The sequence below is a fragment of the Natrix helvetica genome (genome assembly GCF_964273705.1).
Source record: "Natrix helvetica genome assembly, chromosome: 4".
Classification (NCBI taxonomy): Eukaryota; Metazoa; Chordata; class Lepidosauria; order Squamata; family Natricidae; genus Natrix; species Natrix helvetica.
The window spans coordinates 117868831-117894760 of NC_138550.1; the positions used below are offsets into that span (position 1 = coordinate 117868831).

The 25930-nt window shown below is 37.3% G+C and overlaps 1 protein-coding gene across 2 annotated transcripts in view; it reads left to right on the forward strand.

Moving 5' to 3' along the window:
* Nucleotides 1-2222: 2222 nt before the first annotated feature.
* The window catches only part of LAMA1 (laminin subunit alpha 1), a 108701-nt gene continuing 84993 nt past the window's right edge, over nt 2223-25930 (forward strand). For both annotated transcript variants that reach the window (XM_081950277.1, XM_081950276.1), the window contains exons 1-4: nt 2223-2450; nt 17482-17652; nt 18203-18315; nt 24245-24487. In XM_081950277.1, coding sequence (XP_081806403.1) covers nt 2372-2450; nt 17482-17652; nt 18203-18315; nt 24245-24487 — 606 coding nt within the window. In that variant the 5' untranslated portion in view covers nt 2223-2371. The remainder of the gene's footprint in view (nt 2451-17481; nt 17653-18202; nt 18316-24244; nt 24488-25930) is intronic.

The following is a 25930-nucleotide window of genomic DNA, read 5'->3' on the forward strand; positions in this document are numbered from 1 at the left end:
ACTCAACCCCTCCAAGACGGAGTGGCTGTGGCTTCCGGCCCCCCGGTTCAACCAGTTGCTTCCATCTCTGGCCATTGGGGGCGAGCAACTGGCCCCCATGGAGCGGGCGCGCAATTTGGGCATCCTCCTGGATGCCCGGCTGTCCATGGATGACCATGTAACAGCCGTGGCAAGGGGGGCGTTCCACCAGGTCCGCCTGGTGCGCCAATTGCGCCCCTTATTGGACCGGGATGCCTTACGCACAGTCACCCATGCACTGGTGACGTCTCGCCTAGACTACTGCAATGCTCTCTACATGGGGCTTCCCTTGAGATGCACTCGGAGACTACAGTTGGTCCAGAATGCGGCTGCGCGGGTGATTATGGGGAGTACTAGGTACTCCCATGTAACACCTCTCCTGCGCGAGCTGCACTGGCTTCCTGTGGTCTATCGGGTGCGTTTCAAGGTTTTGATTACGATCTTCAAAGCGCTCCATGGCACAGGACCTAGTTACCTGCGGGATCGCATCCTGCCCCATACATCCCTACGACCAATTCGCTCGCACAGAAAGGGACTTCTCCGGGTGCCGTCCACTAAACAGTGTCGGGGGGCGACACCCAGGAGCAGGGCCTTCTCTGTGATGGGCCCAGCCCTTTGGAATGACCTCCCCCTTGACATCAGGATCATTTCCGATCTCCGCTCCTTCCGTGTAAAGCTCAAGATCCACCTTTTTCAATTATCTGGCCTGGCTCAACCGTAGTTTCATCCTATTCCTCCTGACAGTCTTTTTTAAATTTGTAATTTTTAATTTGGGGTATTTTAATTGTTAATTTTATTACTATTCCTCCTCCGTGTATGTGTATGCGTGTATGTGTATGTTTATATGTATATATGTATGTGCTCTTGTTGTATGCCACCCCAAGTCCCTTGTGGAGATGGAGCGGCTAACAAATTAAATTTATTATTATTATTATTATTATTATTATTATTATTATTATTATTATTATTATTATTATTATTTATTAAGTCGCCTTTTATGTAGCATAGGTTTCCTTCTATTGATTTATATGTATGTATTAGGAAATGTATAACCTTTCTTTAGTATGAGTATTTCCAAGACTGTATCCAAAAAACAATGACAACAACAATAGAAAAAATAGGTTAAAAATCTGCCTGTTATTACTAGGAACACAATAGTTAGGGCTTTAATATGAAGCACAGTACAATTTTCCAGTTGATTTACCAATTGTTTGCAGAATCCACTTTTCTAAATTCACCTAACACTCTCAATACACTTTTGCAGCACCACATGCTAAAATACTATAGGCTTATTTGTTATGGACAAAATTGTGATTTATAGCTGCATTTTCACAGTATTTTCCTTTTTAACAAATTATAATCACATGTCTGCTTCCCCAATGACAAAAAGCTATTTTTTTTCCTAAAAGAAAGTGAGCAAAAAGTTTCAAAAGAAAACGATTCATTGTAGATAATGAGATAATCCATCTTTTGAAACTCCAATGCATCCCTATATTTACAATAAATTATGTCCTTGGGCAATAAAAAAGATCACCTGAACAAGTTGTCATTGGTACCCATTTCATGTATGCAAAATCATGTTTACACTTATATATGTTATCTAATACATGCTTGACGAAATAAACAAACAAACAAAAAGTTAACACCGGACACTCCTCTGTATCACTGGATATCCCAAGCTGGGACGTTTTATATAGAAAGAAAGTCACGTTCTTCCTTTCTAAAGATGCACACTACGACCTTTGAAGCTGAGCGAAGTGCTTGCCTCGAAGCTGAATCAGCTGCCTTTACTCTAGAAACCCGTCCCCGTTTTCCGGGGAAGCGGCTTAAAATCGTTCTGAACGCCTCAGGAATGTTTCCCTCCCGCATCAGGGAACCCCCCTTCCCTCCCTCCTTTCATCCCCATTTCAGGGTCTTTCACTACCACAGCTACTGCCGGAACGAACCACCGGCAAGGGTGGCGATGTGACGCTTGGGAAATAGCATCGTCCCTGGGCGGGGGCCTCAGGTAGCCAACAGATTGTCCCCGACATCTCTGAATGCAGACAGAAATATTTCCACTTTGGGGGTTCCCGGGGGACCCCGGGATTACACCCCGGAGCACCCAAGCCCCAGGGAAGGACCCCATCCTTGTGGGAATGGTTTCCGCCGGACCTGCGGCTTGCCAAGGGCTGGAAGGCTCACGTACTGCAGAGGGCGGCAGAGATAAGGGCGGGTGACAAGAAGGGGCGGGCGCGGCGGAGCCGGACTGCTGCTTCGCGGCAGAGTAGAAAGCGGCAACAAAAGGCATCTCCGGAGCCTGAGACTTCCCGCCCTTCCACCTGTGGAGCCGCTCCAGCCGTATCGCAGGGAAATGGGCGGCCGCGCCTGCGGGTGGCAGCTGCTGCTCCCGGCTCTGCTGCTCCTCGGCGGCGCCCAGGGTCAGCTTCGAGGTGAGCGCTCCATTCCGACGAGGCTGCGGGGAATCCCGAAGGGTTGAACCCCGGGCCTCTGCCCAACCGCCGTGGCCCTTTGCCCGGGTCACCTAATCCGTGTCGGAAGCACGTGAGGATGGGTCCGCGTCTTGAGGGCTGCAGTCCTCGATCCCCCCATCCCGGCCCTTAAGTCGGAGACCCGCATGCCTGGTTCGTCCGGACGCCCAAGGCGAGGGCGCGGGGAGGTCAGCGCGCCCGAGTCAGCGGGGCGCGATGCTGCGGCGGCGGAGAAACACCTTCGATTTCTTCGCGTGGTTTTTTTTCCCCCCAGCTCAGGCGGGAGGGTGGAAAAGCTCCCCGGAGTTCGTGCTCCGCCGGTAGCACGTGCTAAAAGTTAAGTTTTCGGTCTCCACCGAAGGGGAGAAGAAACACAAAGGCCATCGTTAAGATGCCCAAAGAGGTTGGAGGCTTCATTGATTTATCACGCGATCCGGGAAAGATCCTTCTTCTGGCCTCGAGAGCAGCCCTGCTACCCCTCGCCTCGATTCGCTTTTCCCCACCGGCTTGGCGCTTCCAGTATCCCATCCGCCCCTCTGTTCTTGCCGGCCATCCTGTTTGCAATTTACAACTCCCTTCCACCCTACTCTTCTCCGCTGTTTCATCTTCTTGCGGGAAGGGGGTTTCGCCTTTTGCCGGTTGGGTTGAAGCCCCCCGCCCGTTTGCTTTAAAGAGTAGGGCTTTTGTATTCTTCGTTTTGTTTTCAATGGGGTAAAACAAGAAAAAGTATTACATTAAATATACTTCTTTAAAAGTTTAAATGTTTGTCTTCTTGCGGGCTCGGTGGAATTGCCCTCAAGGCTGGCATCTTAACCCACAACAAAAAAATATAGCCAGACTGAAAGTATTCCCCTGCCAGCCTACAGATGCTTTTTTCTTTGAACAGTGGCTTAGTCAGACATGAGAACTATTAAGGGTTCTAGAGCCACTGAAACTTTGAAGGCTGCTGGTTCTTCCCCTTCCCCCTTTTTTCCCATTCCCCCTGGGAGTTTGCCAAACTCCATTCCTAGCAAAATGGAATTTGGGATTTCATAGGCTATGAAGGGGAACTTGCGTCCTGGGGTAGCCAGATCCATGAACCACGCCAGGGGAGTGCTGGATTTCATGAAGTTGCTTTTGTGGGACTGAAAAAAGTGTGTAATCGGCTATTCAGAACAGATAACAGTGATAGCATACAATACTGTGGGTTCTGATGAATGGGAGAAACGAAGCTTTGGAATATACCTTGTACCTTGAGGACTAGAAATTAAAAAAAATCTTGCAGAGCTGCTGTAGGTGGAAAAATATATTCTAAGCACATTATAAATTGTCTGCAAAGATTACAGCTGGATCTCTATTCTGAATGGGGGGAAGGATGAGGAAGAGAATAAAACTATTAAGATTGAAAACACATGTTGTTTTATAAAGATACAATTATTAATGCCAAAAGTTGTTTTTAAAAATTCTTTGGTAGGAGAAATCATGTCTTAATTCTCTCTCTTTCTGTGTGTGTGGCAAACAACAGCATAATCATATACATTTCAATTTAAAAGTCAATCAACATAATTTTATAATCAGGAATTATTTTAAGATTCAGGGAGACTGAAACAGGTTAAGTGAACAGTAATAAAAGATGATCAAAGAATTAGAAACTAAGCCAGTGATTCCTAAACCGTTTCACCCCTTCCCTGATCTCAATGTCATTGCCCCTCCTCCCCAAATATTTTGTAGCTTTACATCATGGCAGTATGTCAGCCTCTTTTTACTTCATATTTTATTTGTTTTTCAACATATAACATACAAACAAAAATAATGGGAAAGTAGGGGAGAAAATAGAGAAAAGGAAAAAGTGAAGGGGAAAGAAGAAGAAAAGTATTGACTTCCAACTCTTGACGACAGTAGAATAAGATAACATACAACCTCAACTTTTTACTTTTACGTAGTAATATATACTAGCCATTTCTATAACAATAAGCCTACCTAATAAGTTTCTTTTTTTCCCAACTCAAACACAAAAATACAGAAGCAGTTTCCAAGTAAAAAGAAAGTTAATTATATTCTCTTTAATTGAAGCAGTCAATTTGGCCATCTATGCTTATTCCATCAGCTTTTTCAGCAAGTTATCTTTTGTGGGAATTAAAGTATCTTTCAGTTTTTGTGCATCAAGTATTCTTGCTGCTGTCAGCATACATTTGAAGTTCTTCTAGGCAGTGGAAGTCTGAAACTGGATCCTCAAGTCACAAACTCCATTACATCCAGGAGATGCCCAAATTAGTGCACCTCCCAATCCTGGTAATTAACCCAGGTTTTAAGAACACTGAATTAAGCTTTACGAAGAGACATGGAAGAACTGGATGAGTCTTAACAGTACATATAGTCCTTGACTAGCAACAGTTCGTTTGGTGGCCGTTCAAAGTTACATCACTGAAAAAAGTGACTTATGACCCTTTTTCACACTTATTACTGTTTCAGCATCCCCATGGTTATGTGATTTATATTTGGATGCTTTATAACTGGTTCATATTTATGACGGTTGCAGTGTCCCAGGATCATGTGACCATGTTTGCAACCTTCTTGCAGGCAAAATCAATGGGGAAGCCAGATTCACTTAATAACCATATAACTAATTTAATAACTTCAGTGATTCACTTGACAAAGGTCGCAAGAAAAGTTGTAAAATGGGGCAAAACTCAAACAAATTTCTTGCTTAACGTAGGTTTTGGGCTTTATTGTGGATGTAAGTTGAGGACTTCCTGTATTAGCAACTGTTAAATCAGGTGATTGACTCATTTCTGTGGATATGTTCAAATAGAGGGACAGCCACCTCTATGGATTGCTTTTATTTGGATTCCTAAATGATGAAAAAGATTAGACATGATGGCCTAAAGTTCTGCCTTCTGTTCGCATGATTCTGTGTCCCTTGATAATACTAAGGTTTCTCAACCTTAGCGACTTTTAAGATGTGTGGACTTCAATTCCCAGAATTACTTGGTTTCTGGGGAATTCTGGAAGTTGAAGTTTACACATCATGAAGTTGCTAAGATTGAGAAACTCTTGACAAAGACAATTATTTCCTTAAACGAGAATCACCATTTCCTGCAGATCACTGTGGATTTTTTTTTTGTTATGAGTAAACCATTTCTGTTATCTATTAAGTATGCAATAATGTTTTCTGAAGTAATCTATGGACCATTTTTGTCAAATGGTCCCAGATTATCCCAGGAGTAGGATAAAGTTTTGCTTGAATTTTAGATAATTGGACTGATTGCCACATATTGTTAGTTTATTGCAAAGGAAAGACTAGAAGGCTTCCTGATGCTTTCTAGATGTGCTAGATTACAATTCCTAGATTACAATTCCTAGCCACAGTGTTATAGAATGATAATTATAATCTGGTACAATTGGAGGGGTTGGAAAAGATTGGTACAGCCGAAGCATGAAATCCCAAGAATTCTTTAGTAGTTGTTTGTCTTGGACCAGAACACTGGTGTATAGATACAATCTTTTTCTCTCTAATCTCTCTTTTCTGGAAGTGCTGGAATTCCACATACCAGAATTTTTTATTTGAGAATTGTGTAACTTTTACTCATACCACATCTGGAGAGATCAGCTTATGGATATGTGTATGTGAAGTGTATCAGATAAATTGTACATTTTTTTTTGTTTTCTGCCTAAATCTCATTATGATTATATGCATGATCATTCAGATTTCACTACATATTTGCTGTTACAGAAACTTTCTACGTATTCCAAGAAATGCACTATTTGACAAAAACTCACTGCTAGAACTAGGTAAATTGATGTGATAAATTCAATTGTGAGGAATCAACATATTGATATTTCATGGTAGAAAAATAATTTTAAATATAATTTTGATGTAGCTGTAATAGTTGCTTACCTAATAGATAGTATCTAGATTCTACTTTATTACATTTAATACTGGATTTCTTATAACATGCAATGATGAAAAAAGCAAACTGTTAAAAAAGAACATGAGTTGCTTGGTGTGTTTTATTTATCTACGTCATTCCTTTCTCTCTGCTAGATGCTGCAAAACAAGACTTTTCTTTACTTGCAAATTTGTGACCTGCTTTTCATTACTCTGTTGGAAATGCTGTGCCCCATTCACCAATTTTTACAATATTTCCTTTCATTTTTAAGTGCTCTTTAATTTCCACTCGATTTTCTGTAATTCCTTTGTATAGAAAATGTGCAAAAAATGGAATAACTCTACAGTATCTTTTAGTTAATACTGTTTGAATTACTTGCTCAGCAGATTGCAAACAATTTATTTCTCTCCTGAACTCATTAAAAAAATGACTTGTTAATAGCTCAGTGGTATTATAAGCATTTTACAGTTGTATAAGGGTAACTCCATATCATTTAGTTCTGAGATAATAAGATTTTGGACAAAAGACTATGAAGCAGGGATTGTAGTATTATATAGACTTTTAAATTATCTTAAAGGGCAAAGTATTCATTTCTGCCAGTTTGGTATGAGCAGTTGGAATTGTCCTTGTATTAAAAATATATGTATCATCGTCTTCTATGACGAGAGATTTTTGTATTGCCATATAGACCAGGGGTGTCAAACTGGTGGCCCATGGGCCGGATGTGTCATGCGCAAGGACACACCCACCACGAAGGGAAAAAATGTCACAATACGTCATGTGATGGCAACGTGACACCTGTGATGGCAACGTGACACCTGTGATCTAGAGAGTACCAAGAAATAAAAAAGGGACATAAGTCATGTTTTAAGCTATGGTTTACTGAAAATCCATAATACCTAATACACACTAATAATACATGTAGAATGGTATTTACATACTAAACAAATCACATTATGGTAAGATAGGCTTTATAAGTTATTGTCAATATTTAAAGCACTTTGCAGTTACATTTTTTTCGTGCTATAGGCAGACCTGCTGGATGGGATACTCCAGGTGCCGTCCACCAGGCAGTGCCGGGGGGCGGCGCCTAGGAGTAGAGCCTTCTCTGTGGCGGGCCCAGCCCTGTGGAATGACCTCCCCCCGGATATTAGGAATACCTCTGACCTCCGCTCCTTTCGTGTAAAGCTCAAGACCCACCTATTTCAAGTAGCTGGCCTGGCTCAACTTTGATCCAACTATATCGCTCCTGACGGGTTTTTTATTTGGGGTATTTTGATTGTATTAAATTATTTAGGGGTTTTTAAACATTGTGTTTTTAATTGTTTTTTATTCATCAGCTCACCTCCTCCTTGTATATGTATATGTCTTGGTATATGTTTTTGTTATATGTATGTTTGTTTATATATTTATTTCCTATGTTTTATTGTACGCCGCCCCGAGTCCTTCGGGAGAGGGTGCGGCTAAGAAATAAATATTTTATTATTATTATTATTATTATTATTATTATTATTATTATTATTATTATTATTATTATTATTATTATTATTATTATTATTATTATTTCCTTTCATTCTAAGCAATAAATATTTTCAGTGGGCTTAATCAGTCAGTCTCTATTGTTGTTAGGACCAGAATTACAGTTTAAAAACTTTAAACTAAAAAAAAAATAAAGTAAAATTAAATATCACTGAATACTTTCAAAAAGGGACTGCACAACCATTTGTCTGAAATGGTATAAGGTTTTCTGCTCGAGCAGGGGATTGGACTAGAAGATCTCCAAGGTTCCTTCCAACTCTATGATTCTATATTCTACTCTTTAATCAATATGATTGGTTACAGTAGATTTTGCAACTAACTATATTGATTATTTAGTGATTGTTTACTGCTAAATTGTTTAGTGATAAATTATTTATGGTTACATTGTTTAGTGATAAAAGTCTTTGAAAGTTTTAATGTCTTTTTTTAAAAAGTGGAATTACACTTATAATAGTTATAAGTTATAAAGTTATAACTTTAGTTAGTTATAGTTATAAAGGATTGACTGTGCTCATGAACATATTTTTTTTTGCAGAAATGTCATGATCATTATGTAATTACATATCTGTCCATTTTCTTTGCCACAAATCTCTTGACTATTACGTGAATGTATTGGCAAGCATCTGATAGAAATGTGAATGAATGAATGAAAACTGCCCCCTGCAAAACCAGTTTCTAATGGTTTTGTATCTCACCTCTTTTCTACTGTACAACATAACATGGCATACAGGTAGTCCTCAACTTACTCTCACAATTGGGATTGAAATTTGCGAGTAGCTTTTTAAAAGCGTCATTAACTTTGAACACTTAAACAACCAGTCATAAATCAAGGATTAGCTATACATAGCATGTTGTGAGAAGCAGAGCCTCTATAAAGATAATGAACATATAACTAAATAGCTATTACTCCATGCCCTCAAAACATACCTTTGCCCCATTGTTTTATGAAGAGCTTTATAAAAATTTGCTGAGTCCTGGCAGTGCAGTGGTTAGAATGCAGTATCGTAGGCAAACTCTTCCCACAGCCTGGAATTCGATACTAACAGGCTCAAGGTTTACTCAGCCTTGCATTTTTCTAAGGTTGGTAAAATGAGGACTCAGATTGTTGGGGGTAATATGTTAACGTTGTAAACTGCCCAATGTCAGCATCTTATGCCCAACAATGGGACACTATGGGATGGTATATAAGTCTAAGTGCTTTTTCTCTTCCTATTATGTTGAATTCTTCAACTCCTTGATTTTTTTAAAAAAAATCTTTTGAGAATGCAGCTGTTAACATTTTGAAAAGAAATACATAATTCTCTTGTATTAATTTGAATATAATAAAAATAATGATTTATTGATGTAAAATGATCTAGGAATAACGTGCCTTCTGCCTTATCTAATCCGAATGATAAATTTCTTCAAAACTATTTTGATAGTAGTTTAACCAAAATTCTTCAGTAATGAGTATGGTACATAAAAACTGAAGATTCTTTTGTGTGCGAAAGAGTAGGATACACGAGAGAGAAATCTGATGCCAAGAGGAACATCTTTATATGCATATGCTAAAAGAAGTAGTAGTCTTGCACAGTTAACTGTGGCTTGGCTTACTGCTGATGTACTATACATGAGGAACCTAATTAGGCTGTGAAAGATTTACAATTACTCCTCTGCAGGATGTACCTATGGGTATTCAGTGACTTTAGGAACAAATTCATACAAAAACAGTTCAGCCTAATGTGTATAAGGTGTAGAGATGATTTGAAAGTTTCCTCACTATATTCAGATTCATCCTTCTTCAATATGATACATTTCAAGTTTATTTGGTAACAACTCTGTTAATTCCATCCAGAAGTTTATTCTGAGTTATAAATTAATAATGAAACCACCAGAATGTAATTTAGTTATGATTCCAGGATTAATCCAATACTTTTGGTGTTTTGCTAAAAGTTAAGATTTTCTTAATTATTTTTTTGCAATTTTTATACAGTAGATCTATACAATGGCAAATCTGATATGGGGGCCTAATTTGGGCTGACCCAGAGCTCTAGAAATGGACTAGTCTGATCTAGATCATACTGATTATGGCCCAGTCCCACTGATGCCTGGACCTGAAGCAAATAATGAAATTCTGTTCTTTCGGAGTCTTGAGTTTGAAAATCAAATTTTATTTTTCATCAGAGTATGATAAAATTATTTGAAAAGATGATTACTTTTCCTGAGTGCAGTGAAGATGACTGATGAGTCAGAACTATAATGAAGAATTTAATTGACTTTTCTACAAATAAATACATCACTAGGTCAGATCAGCAATAGCTGATAAAACAACATCACACAGCTGCCCAGGATAAAAGGCACAGGAAATCCTTCTCAGCCCCCAATTTTTATTAACGCTTCCTCCCCAACCCAAATATTGTGATTGGCATCTCCAAGGCAAACAAGAATTTCTTTTGAGAAAGGAACTGACCCAAATCCTCACCTTTCTCTCATCCTTCCATTTCCTCTTTGTGCTATTACTATGGCTTGCCATTCCCAGAATGGAATAGGTAAAGACCCCAAATTCAAACGTTTTGACTTGTATATTTTGCCCCAAATAGATGAAAAGCAGTTATGAATAATCGTACTTCTTTTTCTAATTAATTGCACATTAATCTGATGGTCACGCATTGTATGCAGAATAAGTCAGGTGTTACAGGTACAGTAGAACTTCGGGTCACGAATGTTTCGGACCACGACCAAATTGAGTGCCCACCAAAAATTTCACAAATTTTTTATATCTGGTCACGAACAAATACTTGGGTGGCAATCAAACACAGCCACGGCAAATTTTCCTTGCCATGGCAATTTCCCCTTCTGCACCATTTGTTTTGTTTGTGCGTGCACAGTCAGTCTTGCCTCCGGTTATGACCAAATCGGGTTGCGCTCGAAGTCCTGGAACGGATTGCGATCGTGACCGGAGGTCTCACTGTAATCCTCTACTTACAACAGTTCATTTAGTGACTGTTCAGAGTTACAATGGCACTGAAAAAAGTGACTTATGGCCGTTTTTCACATGACCGTTACTGCATCTCCACAGTCACGTGATCAAAATTCAGATGCTTGGCAACTGACTCTTATTTATGATGGTTCCAGTCTTTCAAGTTTGCGTGATCATCTTTTGCGACCTTTTGACAAAGTCAATGACGAAAACAGATTCCCTTAACAACCATACAACTATGGCAAGAAAGGTTGTAAAATGGGGAAAAAGGTCATTCAACAACTTTCTCACTTAGCAACAGAAATTTTGGGCTCAATTGTGGTTTTAAGTTGAGGACTACCTATATTTACAACTCCAGCTAGAATAATGTAGCATTTATTCTGCCCACAAAGTGATGACACATACACATCTTGTGAAGCTGTTCTGAATAGGATAAAGATTAAGTTTAGTTAAAAAATACTTTTGCCTATCTCAGAAAATGTTGTCCTTTGTGTACAAAAAAATTATCAGCATGTACTGATTAGTTGCAGGTATTTACAGGATGGAGGGATTCTTCTGAAAGTTCCCTTTTCTTTGTTCTTTGGTAAGGATTCAACAGCTGCTGTCCTTGGGATATTCCTTGCTGTTATCATTCTGACAGGATAACGAAATACTTGAAATACTATGTAAGTTAGAAAAACATGATATATTAAGAGGTTACTTAATTATGTTTTACAAATAAAATATCAAAAATTCTTAAAAATATTTAATGGTTATACTACAACCTCATAGTGCTTCTTGAAACAGCAGTTTGTTGTTAGTGACAATTATTTTGTAGATTAAATTTGTCCACGTTCTGTTTCTTTTTTTGGTTAGGGGGGGGGGTGTCGGAGGCAGAAGAATACAAAAAAAATCCAAGAAATTTTTGAGACCAAACTTTATTATGAAGAGTTTTTCTTTTATTTAATGTAGGTAGAACCAATTCATTTGAGCTTTTGTTGGTATTCTGTTTTAATAATTTAGTAGTAAAAATTTCTGATTACTATTTGCTACTAAATGACAGCTGTGTCTCTATACATAAGCTTAGTTTCTGAAGGTGAATTATTTTGATAGTTGTACTTTGCACTTTGTGAATCTCACAAAGGGGGACTCAGTAGATATTACCCTGTTATAAAAATCTTGTTTTTCTCCAATATATTTATCATATACTGTAGCTGCCCCAATCTTTTTAGGATTTCTATGTATACCTCACTTTTTATCTTCTGGAAGGAAGCTTTCTATTTCTATGTATACCTCACTTTTTATCTTCTGGAAGGAAGCTTTCTTTTTTCCTGTCAACAGGGTATGGTAGTGCCAAACTGATAAGAAATATTATCTGTGAAGTTTGTGTAGGCAATAACTTGAAGGAGTTTACAGGATTGTGAGCTTTAATGAGATCACGTACATTCTGAAATATTCAAGCAGCAAAGCAGATGGTTTTATTACTTCCTCTTGGAATTAATGGCTTCAAAATGTCCAAAGTATTGCAAAATGCTTTGCAAGACAAGGATGCAATCTTTGTTTGCATAGAGAACAAAAATAATGTAATTATGTCTCTTTAGTTGAAACATCTTAAAATTAATTTATTATCTACATACATACATACACACACACACACACACACAAATAAAGTTTTCCTAGAATATGTGACAGAAAAATCATCACATTGTCCTAGTGCTATATTTAAAAATGTAATTGACTAAAATAGAATATTGAAATTACAGTATAGTTTAATAAATTTAAAAACTATATATATATATATATATATATATATATATATATATATATATATATATATATATATGTATGTATGTATGTATGTATGTATGTATGTATGTATATATATATATATATGATCTCATGCAGCTATTATGCAATGACTATTGAATTTATTTATTTGGTATATAACTTCTTTGGGGGACTATTTTTTGTGCAAGTTATAATAAATATATGTTTTGACAGTTTTCCCAAAAACTATTAATCTGTATTCATTAAGTATATATCCTTTTTCAAAATTTAAAGCAGAAAAGTATATTTGTTGTCTCCTTGATGTAAAAAAAACTCTAAGGATTTAATTATTCAGAAGACATCTGTACTGAATATGTAGATGATATATTTGATACTAAGGAGGAAAGTATATTTATAATTTTTGAATAAGCTATACTTTAATTGGTTATAATTTTACCCCCTAGAGAAGTATTGTACGCAAAGTTGTAGCCTTAAATAAAGTAGAACAGCTATTCTGTTGCGGGACAATGTGTCATTTTAGTTTTTTTTATTACTAGCTTCAGGAGAATGAAAAAGTTTGCAGAAGTAGAACTCAACTCATTTGGAAGTGGGGCAGGTAACAAATGCTCAATTAACACACTCCCTCAAAGAAGGTCCAATAGAGTGATAAAATTGAAAGCATTTATTTATTTAGGGTATGACATTAACTAGGAGACTACAGTGTTAGTATAGAGTAATTATTTGGCTGTCACGCTCGTGCACTATCCATGGTCCCTCATAGAACGAACTAGCGCCACATTCAGAAGGGTTAACAGCAGAGGTGGGTTGCTGCCGGCTTGGGCCGGCTTGGGCAACCTGGTGGTGGTGGCGGCAGGAGGCTCCACCCACCCACCCAGACAATTCTGCGCAGAAGTGGCATGTGAGCGCACATGAGCAAAACCGTAGAAAAAAAAATGGAAACCCACTACTGATTAACAGCATTCTGCAGTGTCATCTGGAGCTTTTCCCTCCACAGATATTGCCTCGTGTTTTGGTATTTGGGCTGATCCGGCACCGTTTGGGATCGTGCTTCCTCATGAAGCGCTGTTATTTCTCTCACTGAAGTGATATCTATTTATCTGTATGTAGTTTATGTGTAACATGGTTTTGAACTGTAGCTTGGCAGAAGTTGAAGCAAGTGATTGGGATTAGTATATCACATGTTGGTAGGACTTTAATCCCCAGAACACAGACCTTCCCCAGAATTTATAAGACAATTCTTAAATGAGTAGACCGGATACAACAGCTTGCCATTTTTAAATAAGAGGACAGGGAAAGACTGTTAAATAATAAATTTTCCCACTGAAAAATTCATTACATTTTATTCAAATGTCATTCATACTTGGGAAATATTCAGCCTCTCTAACCTCCTAACTCATTGAAATGTCTGTATTAAGGTTGTTAGGATCTATTGTTAAATAAAAGATATCTAGAATATTAGTTCTGAAATAAAATATACACATACCGGTGTACTCTTGTGTTTGAATACCATGGTATTCAAAATCTATACTTCTTTCTCCCAGTTCAAGTAGGTAGACTTTTAAAAATTCAGTACTGTAACTATAAATATCATATGAACTTTCCCAGGTATAAAGGAGAAGTTTGCAAAATGAAATTTAGAAATGAAAAATGTATCTATGATTGCAGTCAGTTTTCTAACCAACAATCTATAAATTTAATTATTCCTCAATCATATTTAATATGGTCTATTCAAGCACAGTATATTATACACCAACTTCAGTGAGATTTGTTTTCATGCTATATTTAGAAGGGATTTTTATGTTCAAGGTGCAACTTTGTTCCAAAGTGAAATAATTTTGTATATCCTTCTATCATTTTTAAAAAAAAAACTGAGACAACATATCTGGCTCTTAAAAGAAAGAATGCACAATTGGGTAAAAAAGCACAAAATGAATGCCACATTGTTATGGTAGGTAAAAGTTTTGAAAGAACTCCAATTATTTAGAGTTTGTTTGTTTAAATTAGTACTGCCTCATTTGTTTATTTTCCTAAGCACAGATTAGCATTCTTATCCCATTAATGCTTTTTCAACTAACAAGATTTAAAGAAAAAAAGAACGCCAGGAAATTGGTAGTTCCAGTCATAAATATATTTGCAGTTTCCTGGAGAACAACTTTATTAATCTGTTGCAATAAAAATAACATACAGGTAGTACTCAATTTATTGCTGAAACTAAGCCTAAAATATACATTGCTGAGCAAGACAGTGGTTAAGTCTGTTTTTCTCCCATTTTATGACCCTTCTTATTAAGTGAATCACTGCAATTGTTAAGTTAGTAACACAACTGTTAAGTGAAGTTGGCTTTCCCATTGAGTTTGCTTTGGCTTCCCCATTTGAGTTTGATCTCGGGGTACTGCAATCCCTATATATATATGTACCAGTTGCAAGCATCTGAATTTTGGTCATGTGACCATGGGGATGCTGCAGTGTACATAAATATGAAAAATGGTTATAAATAACTTTTTCCAGTGCTATTGTAACTTTAGTCACTAAACAAATGGTTGTAAGTTGAGGATTAACTGTACTGTATTTTGCCAAATAATCACACTTATTGTGCTTTATGAGGAAGATTTTAGGGAGCAAAATGGAAGTGCATTTATGATTAAAGATACCCATTACACTTCTACAGCACTTTCCACACTCATAATTGGGCCATAGAAGTTGTATTTTTGAGATGCAAACTTCAGCATGCCATGCAAAGCTTTATACTGTCCTTGAGTTAGTAAGGTATTGTGTTAGTTGACTATTCTTTGTTAAACTTGTTTGGAAGATTTTTACTTTTTGTTTTGTTTTAAAGTATCCTCTAAGTAAGCTTAGAGGTTAAGGGTCCTTAAGTGTTACTGCTTCATTGAATAAATCTGGTACAAGTTTATATTTACCTATCCTGAATAGTGTGTTAAGAACTAATGTTTTGTAATGCATAACAATTTCTTTTTGCCATGTATTATTAAATTAGTTGTTGGCAGAAATATTCATTAAATTGGTCTATGATGGAGCGAAAACATCCTTTCTTGAATTTCAGGGAACTTTTCTTCATATAGTAATACAATACAATACAATACAATAGCAGAGTTAGAAGGGACTTTGGAGGGCTTCTAGTCCAACCCCCTGCCTAGGCAGGAAACCCTATACCGTTCCAGACAAATGGCTATCCAACATCTTCTTAAAGACTTCCAGTGTTGGGGCATTCACAACTTCTGGAGGCAAGCTGTTCCACTGCTTAATTGTTCTAACTGTCAGGAAATTTCTCTTCAGTTCTAAGTTGCTTCTCTCCTTGATTAGTTTCCACTCATTGCTTCTTGTTCTACCCTCAGGTGCCTTGAAGAATAGTTTGACTCCCTCTTCTTTGTGGCAACCCCTGAGATATTGGAACACTGCTATCATGTCTCCCCTAGTCCTTCTTTTCATTAAACTAGACATACCTAGTTCCTGCAACCGTTCTTCATATGTTTTAGTCTCCAGTTCCCTATTCATCTTTGTTGCTCTTCTCTGCACTCTTTCTAGAGTCTCCACATCTTTTCTACATCGTGGCGACCAAAACTGAATGCAGTATTCCAAGTGTGGCCTTACCAAGGCATTATAAAGTGGTATTAATACTTCACTTGATCTTGATTCTATCTCTCTGTTTGTGTAGCCTAGAACTGTGTTGGCTTTTTTGGCAGCTGCTGCACACTGCTGGCTCATATTTAAATGGTTGTCCACTAGGACTCCAAGATCCCTCTCACAGTTACTACTATTGAGGAAGATACCACTTATACCAGTGATGGCGAACCTATGGCATGTGTGCCACAGGTGGCACGCAGAGCCATTTGTCAGGGCACGTGAGGCGCTGCCCTGTCAGCTAGCCAGCGCACGTGCGTGCTGGCCAGCTGAGTTCACCCTTTTTAAAAGCCATTTTTCGCCCTCCCCAGGCTCCAGAGGCTTTATAGGAGCCTGGGGAGGGCGAAAAGAGCCTCCCCTGCACCCCCCTCCGGAGGCCCTTCAGAGGCTTCCTGAGCTTCCCTGAAGCCTCCGGAGTGCAAAAAACGGGCCCTACGGGCAAACCGGAAGTACACGAACAGACTTCCTGTTTGCTCGGAGGGTCGTTTTGACTGCTCCGGAGGCTTCAGTGAAGCCTCTTGAAGGTCCCTGAAGCCTTCGGAGCGTTTAAAACAACCCTCCGAGCAAACCGGAAGTGACTTTCGTTTTGCTAGGAGGGTCATTTTGAGCGCTCCAAACCCTCCAGGCAAACCGGAAGTGAGGGCGGAGCTCTTCCGGTTTGCTCAGAGGGTTGTTTTAAGTGCTCTGAAGGCTTCAGGGACCTTCAAGAGGCTTCCCTGAAGCCTCCGGAGCAGTCAAAACGACCCTCCGAGCAAACAGGAAGTCTCTTGACGGTCCCTGAAGCCTTGGAGCGCTTAAAACGACCCTCTGAGCAAACCGGAAGTGCTCAGAGGGTCGTTTTGACTGCTTCGGAGGCTTCATGGAAGCCTCCTGAAGGTCCCTGAAGCCTCCAGAGGGCTTCCGGGGGGGCAGGGGAGGCTGCGCACTGGGGTGTGTGTGTCACACATTGCATTATGGGTGCGGCACTCCTGCACACGATTCCCCTGCGCTCCCCCCACTTATGGCACGCGAGCCAAAAAAGGTTCGCCATCACTGACCTATACTGTACCTGTGCATTTCATTTTATTTAGTGATTCTCTCTGTGATATATTATAGTAAACCAATTATTTGTTAATGTAGTAAATTTATAGCATGTTGCTACTGACACATAAGACATTACTTGAGTATTTGATAAAGACTGCCATAAAATGTTAATAAAGATTCATTTCTAATCTTTCAGGTTTATTTCCTGCCATTCTAAACCTAGCTAGTAACGCTCATATCAGCACTAATGCTACTTGTGGTGAAAAAGGCCCCGAAATGTTTTGTAAACTTGTGGAACACGTTCCAGGACGACCCCTACGCAATGCACAGTGTCGAATTTGTGATTACAATAGTGCAAATTCCAAAGGCAAGTTTATTACATCATACCTTTTCTAGACATTTTGTGAATCATTGTCTACCAAGTAGATCAGATCAGGAAGGCAACTCTACAAGAAGGCTAAAATGACTTTTATTGAGATTGGCTATAATAATAGAATTTTGCAACTCTGATTATATTGAATGCTACATAGTATATTGTTCTTGTATTTGACTGAATTAAAGGTATTAATTAAGGTGCTTCTGAATGTTATCTCATTGTTCTGAATTTTCGGCTAAGTAACTACCTGCATATTTCCATCAAGGTCCTTATTCTTATTCACTAAACCCACAACTATTTGAGTAGAGCATACAGTAAAGTCCTGTCATGTGAAGGCTCCAATTTAGATTAAAACAGAATTCTGAGTTGTATTTAATATTAGATTTGTGAGCTGGTCTTTATGTAGCATAGTCTAGATTGATTGAATTGATTTATCTTCTTTTATAACATGTATACATTAATATATGTGAGTGGTTGTAGCATGGCAATAATACATTACAAGAAACTGGGAAAATTTGATTGTAATTTGTGTTTATTTTAGAACAACATCCTATCTCAAATGCTATAGATGGTACTAATCACTGGTGGCAAAGTCCTAGCATTCAGAATGGAAGAGAATACCATTGGGTAACAATAACTCTAGACCTAAGACAGGTAAGTAGAGGCAGTTTGTTTTCATTCCTAAAGGACTATTTGATTTCTTTTATTATTGCTATATAATGTACAGTGATGGCAATTGGAAAATTATCTCATGTTTATTAGAAAAAATAACCTATATTGAAGGTCACCCATATCGTTATCTCCATAACATTTCTGTGAAGTAGATTGGATTGAGATAAATAAATGCCCATAGCAACTCAATGCATGCAATGTCCAGTTGATTCTTACATTTTAATTTTTTTCTGTTCATGGTATATATCGACACACTGTACTAGCAAATTTCAGAATTGCTCTAAACGATTGCAGTGTAATTTAGCTGACACTCAGTTGATTGGCCGTATATATCAACAACATATATGACACATCACTTAAATTTTCATCCTTTTTGTAAGCCTTTGATTACTAGAATTCAGCAAGAAGTGCTGAGCTTTTTCTAGATTGAGTGCAATATTTGACCTTGAATAGTGTGCTAAGAAACATTCAAAAAGGCAATTCTGGGGTGAGAACAAAGATGAAACAAAAGTAATTTCATTTGTATTTAGCAACTTACAGAAAACATAGTAGTTGTTTTTGTTTACTGTTATATTAAAAATGCAGTTTGGTTAGTGCAGCTTAGCTATATATTCTGTACTAAATGAAGGAACTTAAAATAAGTGAGCAAAATTCATAGACACTCATATTTACATTCTTAATCTGTGCTAAAATTGAATGATTAATGATTTGAAAAAGGATTGAAGGATTATTTTGAAATTATATATCAAAACTCCATCATGAGATAAGAAAACTATTTCTTTGGACAGCTTTAAAGATGAAAGAATACTCAGAAGAGCAATTTATGTCTCAATACTAAGCCATTATTTGTAAAAAAGATCACTTTTCTATGAAAAGTTAAGTGATAACTTAAATATGTAACATCTGTTGACCTAGCTAGTTATATAAATATGGAAGTAGCTCTGATTGAGTAATTTGCAGTTGATATATATTTTATCAGCTTTGAACTAGCCTTTCATTATATGGCATTTGATTTAAAATTAAATTTGTAAGAGACAAAATTAACATTGGCCCATCTGCAGTTCACTGCTAAACGTATTATTCAGACTTTAATTAACTTTTTAAAAAGAAGCATTGTATCATTTATATATATATATATATAATGTCTTTCTAAATCGGCATTGCATCTTTCTTCTTGAGGCATTCCAACATTCATTAAATTGATTTTATACCTTTCACCATCAAGTGTCCCTTTTTCCTTATTTCTTTCTGCTTTACAGCATTTTATTTTTTTAAAAAAACATTTCATGTCAAAATACATTTGTTTTCAGTAAGAAAGCATTTGGCTTAATAAAGATTGCTTGGGATCTGTGAATGATTACTTCTCAGTTACTAATTTTAACATGGAGAAATTGATGAATGTGTTCCAAGTTCTTCAGCTGTTTGAATTACCTCAAGGGGAATACATATATATTCATTTCTAAAACTAATCTTGAATTATTAACCATTTTCCAAGTAGATATAAATTAAAACATACATTAATAGTATATTAGTTTTAGAGGGTTAATTTATAAACAGTAAGTGAAACATACTGTAGTTTGCTAGTAAATCTAATCTGCCCATTGTAAAACACAAGGTGATGAAAATCAGTCCACTTTTGTGGAAGATAATAAACTGCCAAGAGTGGGCAGAAAAGAGGAAGAGATGTGGAGTTATTTATACATTATCTTTTGAAACAAAATGACACATCAAAATTCTTTTGTTATGGCTTCTTTTTTTGCCCTGATAAAAGTGTACTTGGCAGAAGTTCTTGAATTTTTGTGATCTTACCTATTAATAGTAGTTCTGCCTGTTGGGTAAAGTCTGAAATTTATGAAATGATTTGTTAGGGTGATCCTTGGATTAGTATTATATTCTCACTGCAGTATCTTCTGGGACAAGTATCAAAGTAGGCAAGATGGTAGTCACAGATTGCAGTAGCCCTGGTTGATATCACACAAAATGTACAAAGGGTTGGAATTTGAATCACTATGACATGATTTTCAGTTAATTATGGTTAAGATAAACCATAGTCCTTAATCAATTGTGTGCAAACTGTTTGTTGTACCTGGTTATGAAACCAGGTTGATAGCTCTAAGACCAGGACAAAGAAAAGATTGCAGGTAAAATCTCTTTTGAGTCAGTCTTTATCTTTCATAACTTTATGTACTTGTTGTTTTCTGTTCTACTGTAATGGAATGATTTCTAATTGCCTTATTTGGGTATTTACCTTTTTATTTAGTTTCGAGTTCAGTCTACAACTCTGATATTTTCTGGTGGACTTTATTAAGAGTTTTTCTTTTCTTTTCTTTAGCTACACATAATGGCTTTAATAGCTATATCACACCTCCAAGAATTTCCATCATCCCCTTCCCATTTCATATTGCCAAGTAACATACATGAGAAAACAGAACAAATAAAAGAATAACAAAGTGAAAAGCGGAAAGACCTGGAGGGTAGCAAGAGCATATTAATGGATTTTTTGTGCCTTGGTAGTTGTGCAGTTGTTCACGTGGCTGTGAAGGGAGTATAATAGAGCAACTGTTGATGGGAAATGCAACAAAAGGTTTCTTTGCATTTGCTGCCTCCATTTATTTCCTACAGCCGAACTAGTCATGCATTATTTATCATTAGAACATTATGGTTTGAGGCAAATGCAATCTTTAGTAAGGGAATTGTTAGCTAACTTTATACAAATGACTGTAATGTTTCCCTAAAGGGGAAAACCCTTTTTTGTTGTTTTAATTACAATTAATTGATTCAAGGAGAATTAGGTGCTGAACAGAAGTTTCTTTATAGTAAGGAATAATCTGTCTAGAAAAGTGTTCGACCTGTACTTACTAGAGGTTTTCAAACAGGGGCTAACCTGTTGAATATGGTTTTGTGAATTCCTGTATCCAGCAGGAAATTGAATCAGATGATCTATTGGATCATTTCCATCTCATCTAACTTAGAAAGCCTGCAACAATTTCTATGCATGATGTAAGGGTATAGGACAATTCAGGCATAGATTTAAATCCAAAGCATTTGTGCTAGGTCTGTGTGTGGACTTGGAACGTGAGCATTCTGGAAAAGATCTTCTGGAGTTGGGGAGAGAGGGCTGACAAAAGGAAGGCTCATAGCATGTGAACATGGAGAAGTAGAATGAATGTGACAGGTGGGTGCTAAGCAATGAGAACAGGAAAGGAAGGTGTGCATTGGAGATGAAAAATAGGTGGTGTTGAATGAAAGCAGGAGGTGGGTGGAAAAGAAGCTTTGTGTTGCTAGAGAGGTAAGTTGCCTGGAGCCAGTGAATGCAACAGTAGGAATGAAGTGGCAGTGGGAAAGGAAAGAATGCAGTGGTAGAGAAAGGGCTCAGATGAGTATGGGATGACACTAGTGGCACAGGGAAGTTCAGGTAGGGATGGATAGATCCAGTGTATGGCACACTTAAGTTCCCTTCTGATGATGTTCAGAAAATTGCTGAAAATGTGCTTGTTTTCCATGTGTTTGAGTCAAAGTATTGGTTGAGCCATCATAGGATGTTTTGTTGTTATATGGAGTTTCTCTTTTGAAAGTTTATGATCTTTTTAATTTCCTTTTCTTTTTAATTGTTCTTAGCTTTTAATGTCTGTCACCCTGGGATATCTGCAGTTGAGTGATCTCTTAGCTGTACATGAATGAATGAATGAATGAATGAATGAATGAATGAATGAACGAACGAATGAACAAATAAACAAACATGGCAGTGATTAAGGAGAGTTAAAATAATGGTCTACCCAGAGTGGTCCTGCTGAACTTCTGCTCCAAAATATGTTTGTTCCATTCATTTTTCACTTCATGCGTATCATTAATACATTCTCTGATTCTATGAAGAATAGAGAAAAAAAAGTATGCCTATACTCTTGCTTGGAAACAGACCAACTGCACCTGTGAATTTTTTTGTGAGACAAAAGTTACTCAGAAACACTGTAAATTACAAACATGGGAATGGGAAAGAAAGATGCTATAACGTGAATTCATAACATGTTCTGATCCAGTGATGCACTTCACTTCCAACTGTTTCCTGATGATTGGCAAATAATTAAAATCAATAACTGTTTCAGCAAATTTATACACAGGCAACAGATGAGTTCAGAGTTACTGTACAAAAACCCAGTCCTGAAATATGTGGTGATTGCAGAGAACAAATAAAGGAGAATATTTGTAGCTGAGGGTTGAAATGAGGGCGGGGTCCTTGGTGCTTCCTGAGTTTGGTTGTTTTCTTGCAAACATTTCATTACCCAAATTAGCTAATATCATCAGTTGCTAGTGATAATGTTACCTACTCTGTGTAATGAATCGTCTGCAAGAAAACAACCAAGCTCAAAGAACTCCTGATTGCATAAAAATATTACTGCTTGAACTTCATGGAGCTTACATTCTTGCCTGTATCAAATATATTAAGATTAGGAATTTTTATTTTGAAGCAAACACTCAAATACAAGCTCCCCCCCCCCCATTCCATGCAATAATTACATTATGACAGGTTGTGATACCCAAGGGATCTCAGTTTCCTACAAATAATAGGAAGACATTAGATGTAAAATTTATTTTTAAATGCTACAGCTGCATTATGCACGTTTTTAAACTCAGATACTGCACCTGAGTAATGTAAGAATATTGTTGCTAGAAACTTTATGTATATTAACCGACGTATATATAAAATTAAAGTAGTACTTTTATGATATTGTATTATTTGCAATTTGTAAATTTGTCGGAGTATAAGACGGAACTTCCCCCCCAAAAGTGGGTGAAAATCTAGGTGCCTCTTATACACTGAATACAGCATTTTTGGCCTACCGAAATCCCTTCCCCTTTACTAAAATGGACGTGCAGAGGGTTTGGGAGGCTTGCAAAGTGCTCCTGGGGGCTGGGGAGGGCAAAAATGAGCATAAAATGGCCATCTTTGTTTGTTTTTGCCCCCACCTCACCCCCAGGAGCACTCTACAAGCCTCCCAAAGCCTCTGTATGCACCTTTTTTGTGGCAAAAAATGGTTCATTTTTGTGAAAAACGAGCCATTTCTTGCTCATTTTTGCTCCCCCAGCCGCCAGGAGCATTCTACAAGCCTCCCAAAGCTGTGCGTGCCCTTTTTTTTTTTTTTTTTGCAAAAAATGAGGCGTGTAGACAGTTTGGGAGGCCTGCAGAGTGCAAGCACTTTTTTCAAAAAAAAAATCTCTTCAAAATCATAATATATCTTATATTCCAGTGCATCTTATAGTCCGAAAAATACGGTATATTGTAGTACTTAAAAGAGAAAATTGTATGATTTAAGTATCAGTGCATGTAAATGTTGTGTTTTATTTTTGTATTGACTTATTTTACATTGTATTTTGATGGAGTCACTGAGAATTATTTTTTATTGTGGCAGTATACAAGTATATTTAATAAATAATTAAAATAAATCTTATAAATTAAATTACATTGTTAGGAATGTCAAGATTTATCTTTGTATATATTCAATCTGAACGAGACCCTTTAGCATGGATCTATAGGCTAGTACAAACCAGCAGTATTAAAATATTTTTTACATTCTAATTAAAAAGAAAATCAGCTTTACTTAGTATATACTAGTTTTATATTTATGATGCTACATTTTAATTCTGTCATCCCTCGATGCTTGATTTTAAAGGGTTTCTTATGTGTTGGGAAAAATATGTAACTTTTGAGTCTGAAAATTAGATCAAAATTAAATTGAACTCTGTACAAAGAACACTTGTGGAAGTATAATCAGCAATTGAAATGAATCCAAAGTATTGCTATAATAAGCTATATAATCAAAAGAAGTAACCTTGCATGTTGTTGAAGCCTGTAAACCTGACTTTGGGCATGTTTCTGGTAAAATATTGGTCCTTTCTGTTGCATTATTTTTAGATCTTTCAAGTTGCTTACATCATCATAAAAGCTGCTAATGCTCCAAGGCCTGGAAACTGGATTTTGGAACGTTCTATGAATGGTATTGAATTCAGCCCCTGGCAATACTATGCAATTAGTGATACCGAGTGTCTAACTAGATACAACGTGACACCAAGACTTGGTCCTCCTACATACAAGAAAGACAATGAAGTAATATGCACTTCCTATTATTCTAAACTTGTTCCACTTGAGCATGGAGAGGTACGTTTTCTTTTAGTTCATGTGCCTATTATTTGTGGTCATGGAGGGAATAAAATGATATAGTGATAGCAAAAATCTCTCCGCTGAAAAGTTAATCCTGTTTTTCTTCCATCCATCTTTTATCTGTCATTAGTAGCAACTGACGCAGGTTTAATTTCTGAGGATCAGAAGCTTTCCAATTTATGAATCACTTATGGCGGAGAGGGAGGGTACAACACTTTTAGTCTCCTTTCAGGTAGAATCAGAGGTGGAGTTCTGCTGGTTCTGACCAGTTCGCCCGAACTGGTAGCAGAAATTGCATGTGGCCCCGCTTACCTGCCCCAGCTCTACAGCATCCCGTTTAGGCCCCCTTTTTTAGGTAAAGCACATGCGCGGAAGAAAGAGTGCATGCACAGATGCGTGCACTCACATTTGTGAACCAGTAGGGAGGGTACATTAATATCACTCATGGGTAGAATCCCACAGGTCTGATAGTATCTGAACAAGGCAAGTATTCTTTGTTTTGATACTAAACTAGGGCAACACATTGTAAGTAGAACTCTATTTGAAAAGCGTTTAGAAGTTGAAATTAGTGCAAAGTACTACATTAGGCTGCTAACCCAGGAAAGGAAAGGCACAGGGATCACATATCTTTATAGAAAAATATAAAATGGGTGCTTGTTGCTTTCTAGGTGTAATTTAAGGTGTTTATGAGAGGTTAGAATACCCCTTCTTCTGTGAACCTGTTCAATATTTTAGAGAGACCTTTTGAAGATGTTGACCAGATGCCAGTATCTATTTCTAATAAATGGGAAGAAGGGCCTCATTCTGGTTGCCATTCTTTTGTATTTTGCTCCTATAAAAATAAGACAGTTGATAAGCTTCATAAATAATTAAATAGCACAATAGATAAAATGTGTATTCCCCTTTAGCTGTATCTCAATTGTTTTGTAGAGAAAGTTTCTAATAAAATTGTTTAATTGCCTTAGGAAAAAAATAACACACTGGAATAAAAATCTGAATGACTGAATGCAACTTGAATAATTGTTGGCATCATTTCAAGGAGAGCTTGATCAAAAGAGCTGGAATTGGCAGGTCAACAGTTGATTGTTATTCCTTTTAAGCAGCTCTATTCATACATGCTGCCTGGAATAGATCAGAGAAGCAACCCATGTTATAAGGAAATTGTGCATTGAAAACTAACCTACAATGAATGCCTTTCCTTATATACCAGCAGATAGAACTGTGACCTCAATACCAAGTTACTAGGAAACAAATCTAAAATTTCTTTTAAAAGAGTATGTGTTTGGAACTAAAACCACTATTTACATTAATTTAGTAAATGTTAAATTACTGCTTTAGACCCAGTTACAAGTATGGTCCAACATTAAATTGAGATATCAGATTGCTGGATATTTCTGATGTTTCCTGAGCTGAAACATTTGTTCTAACTCTCATAATTGA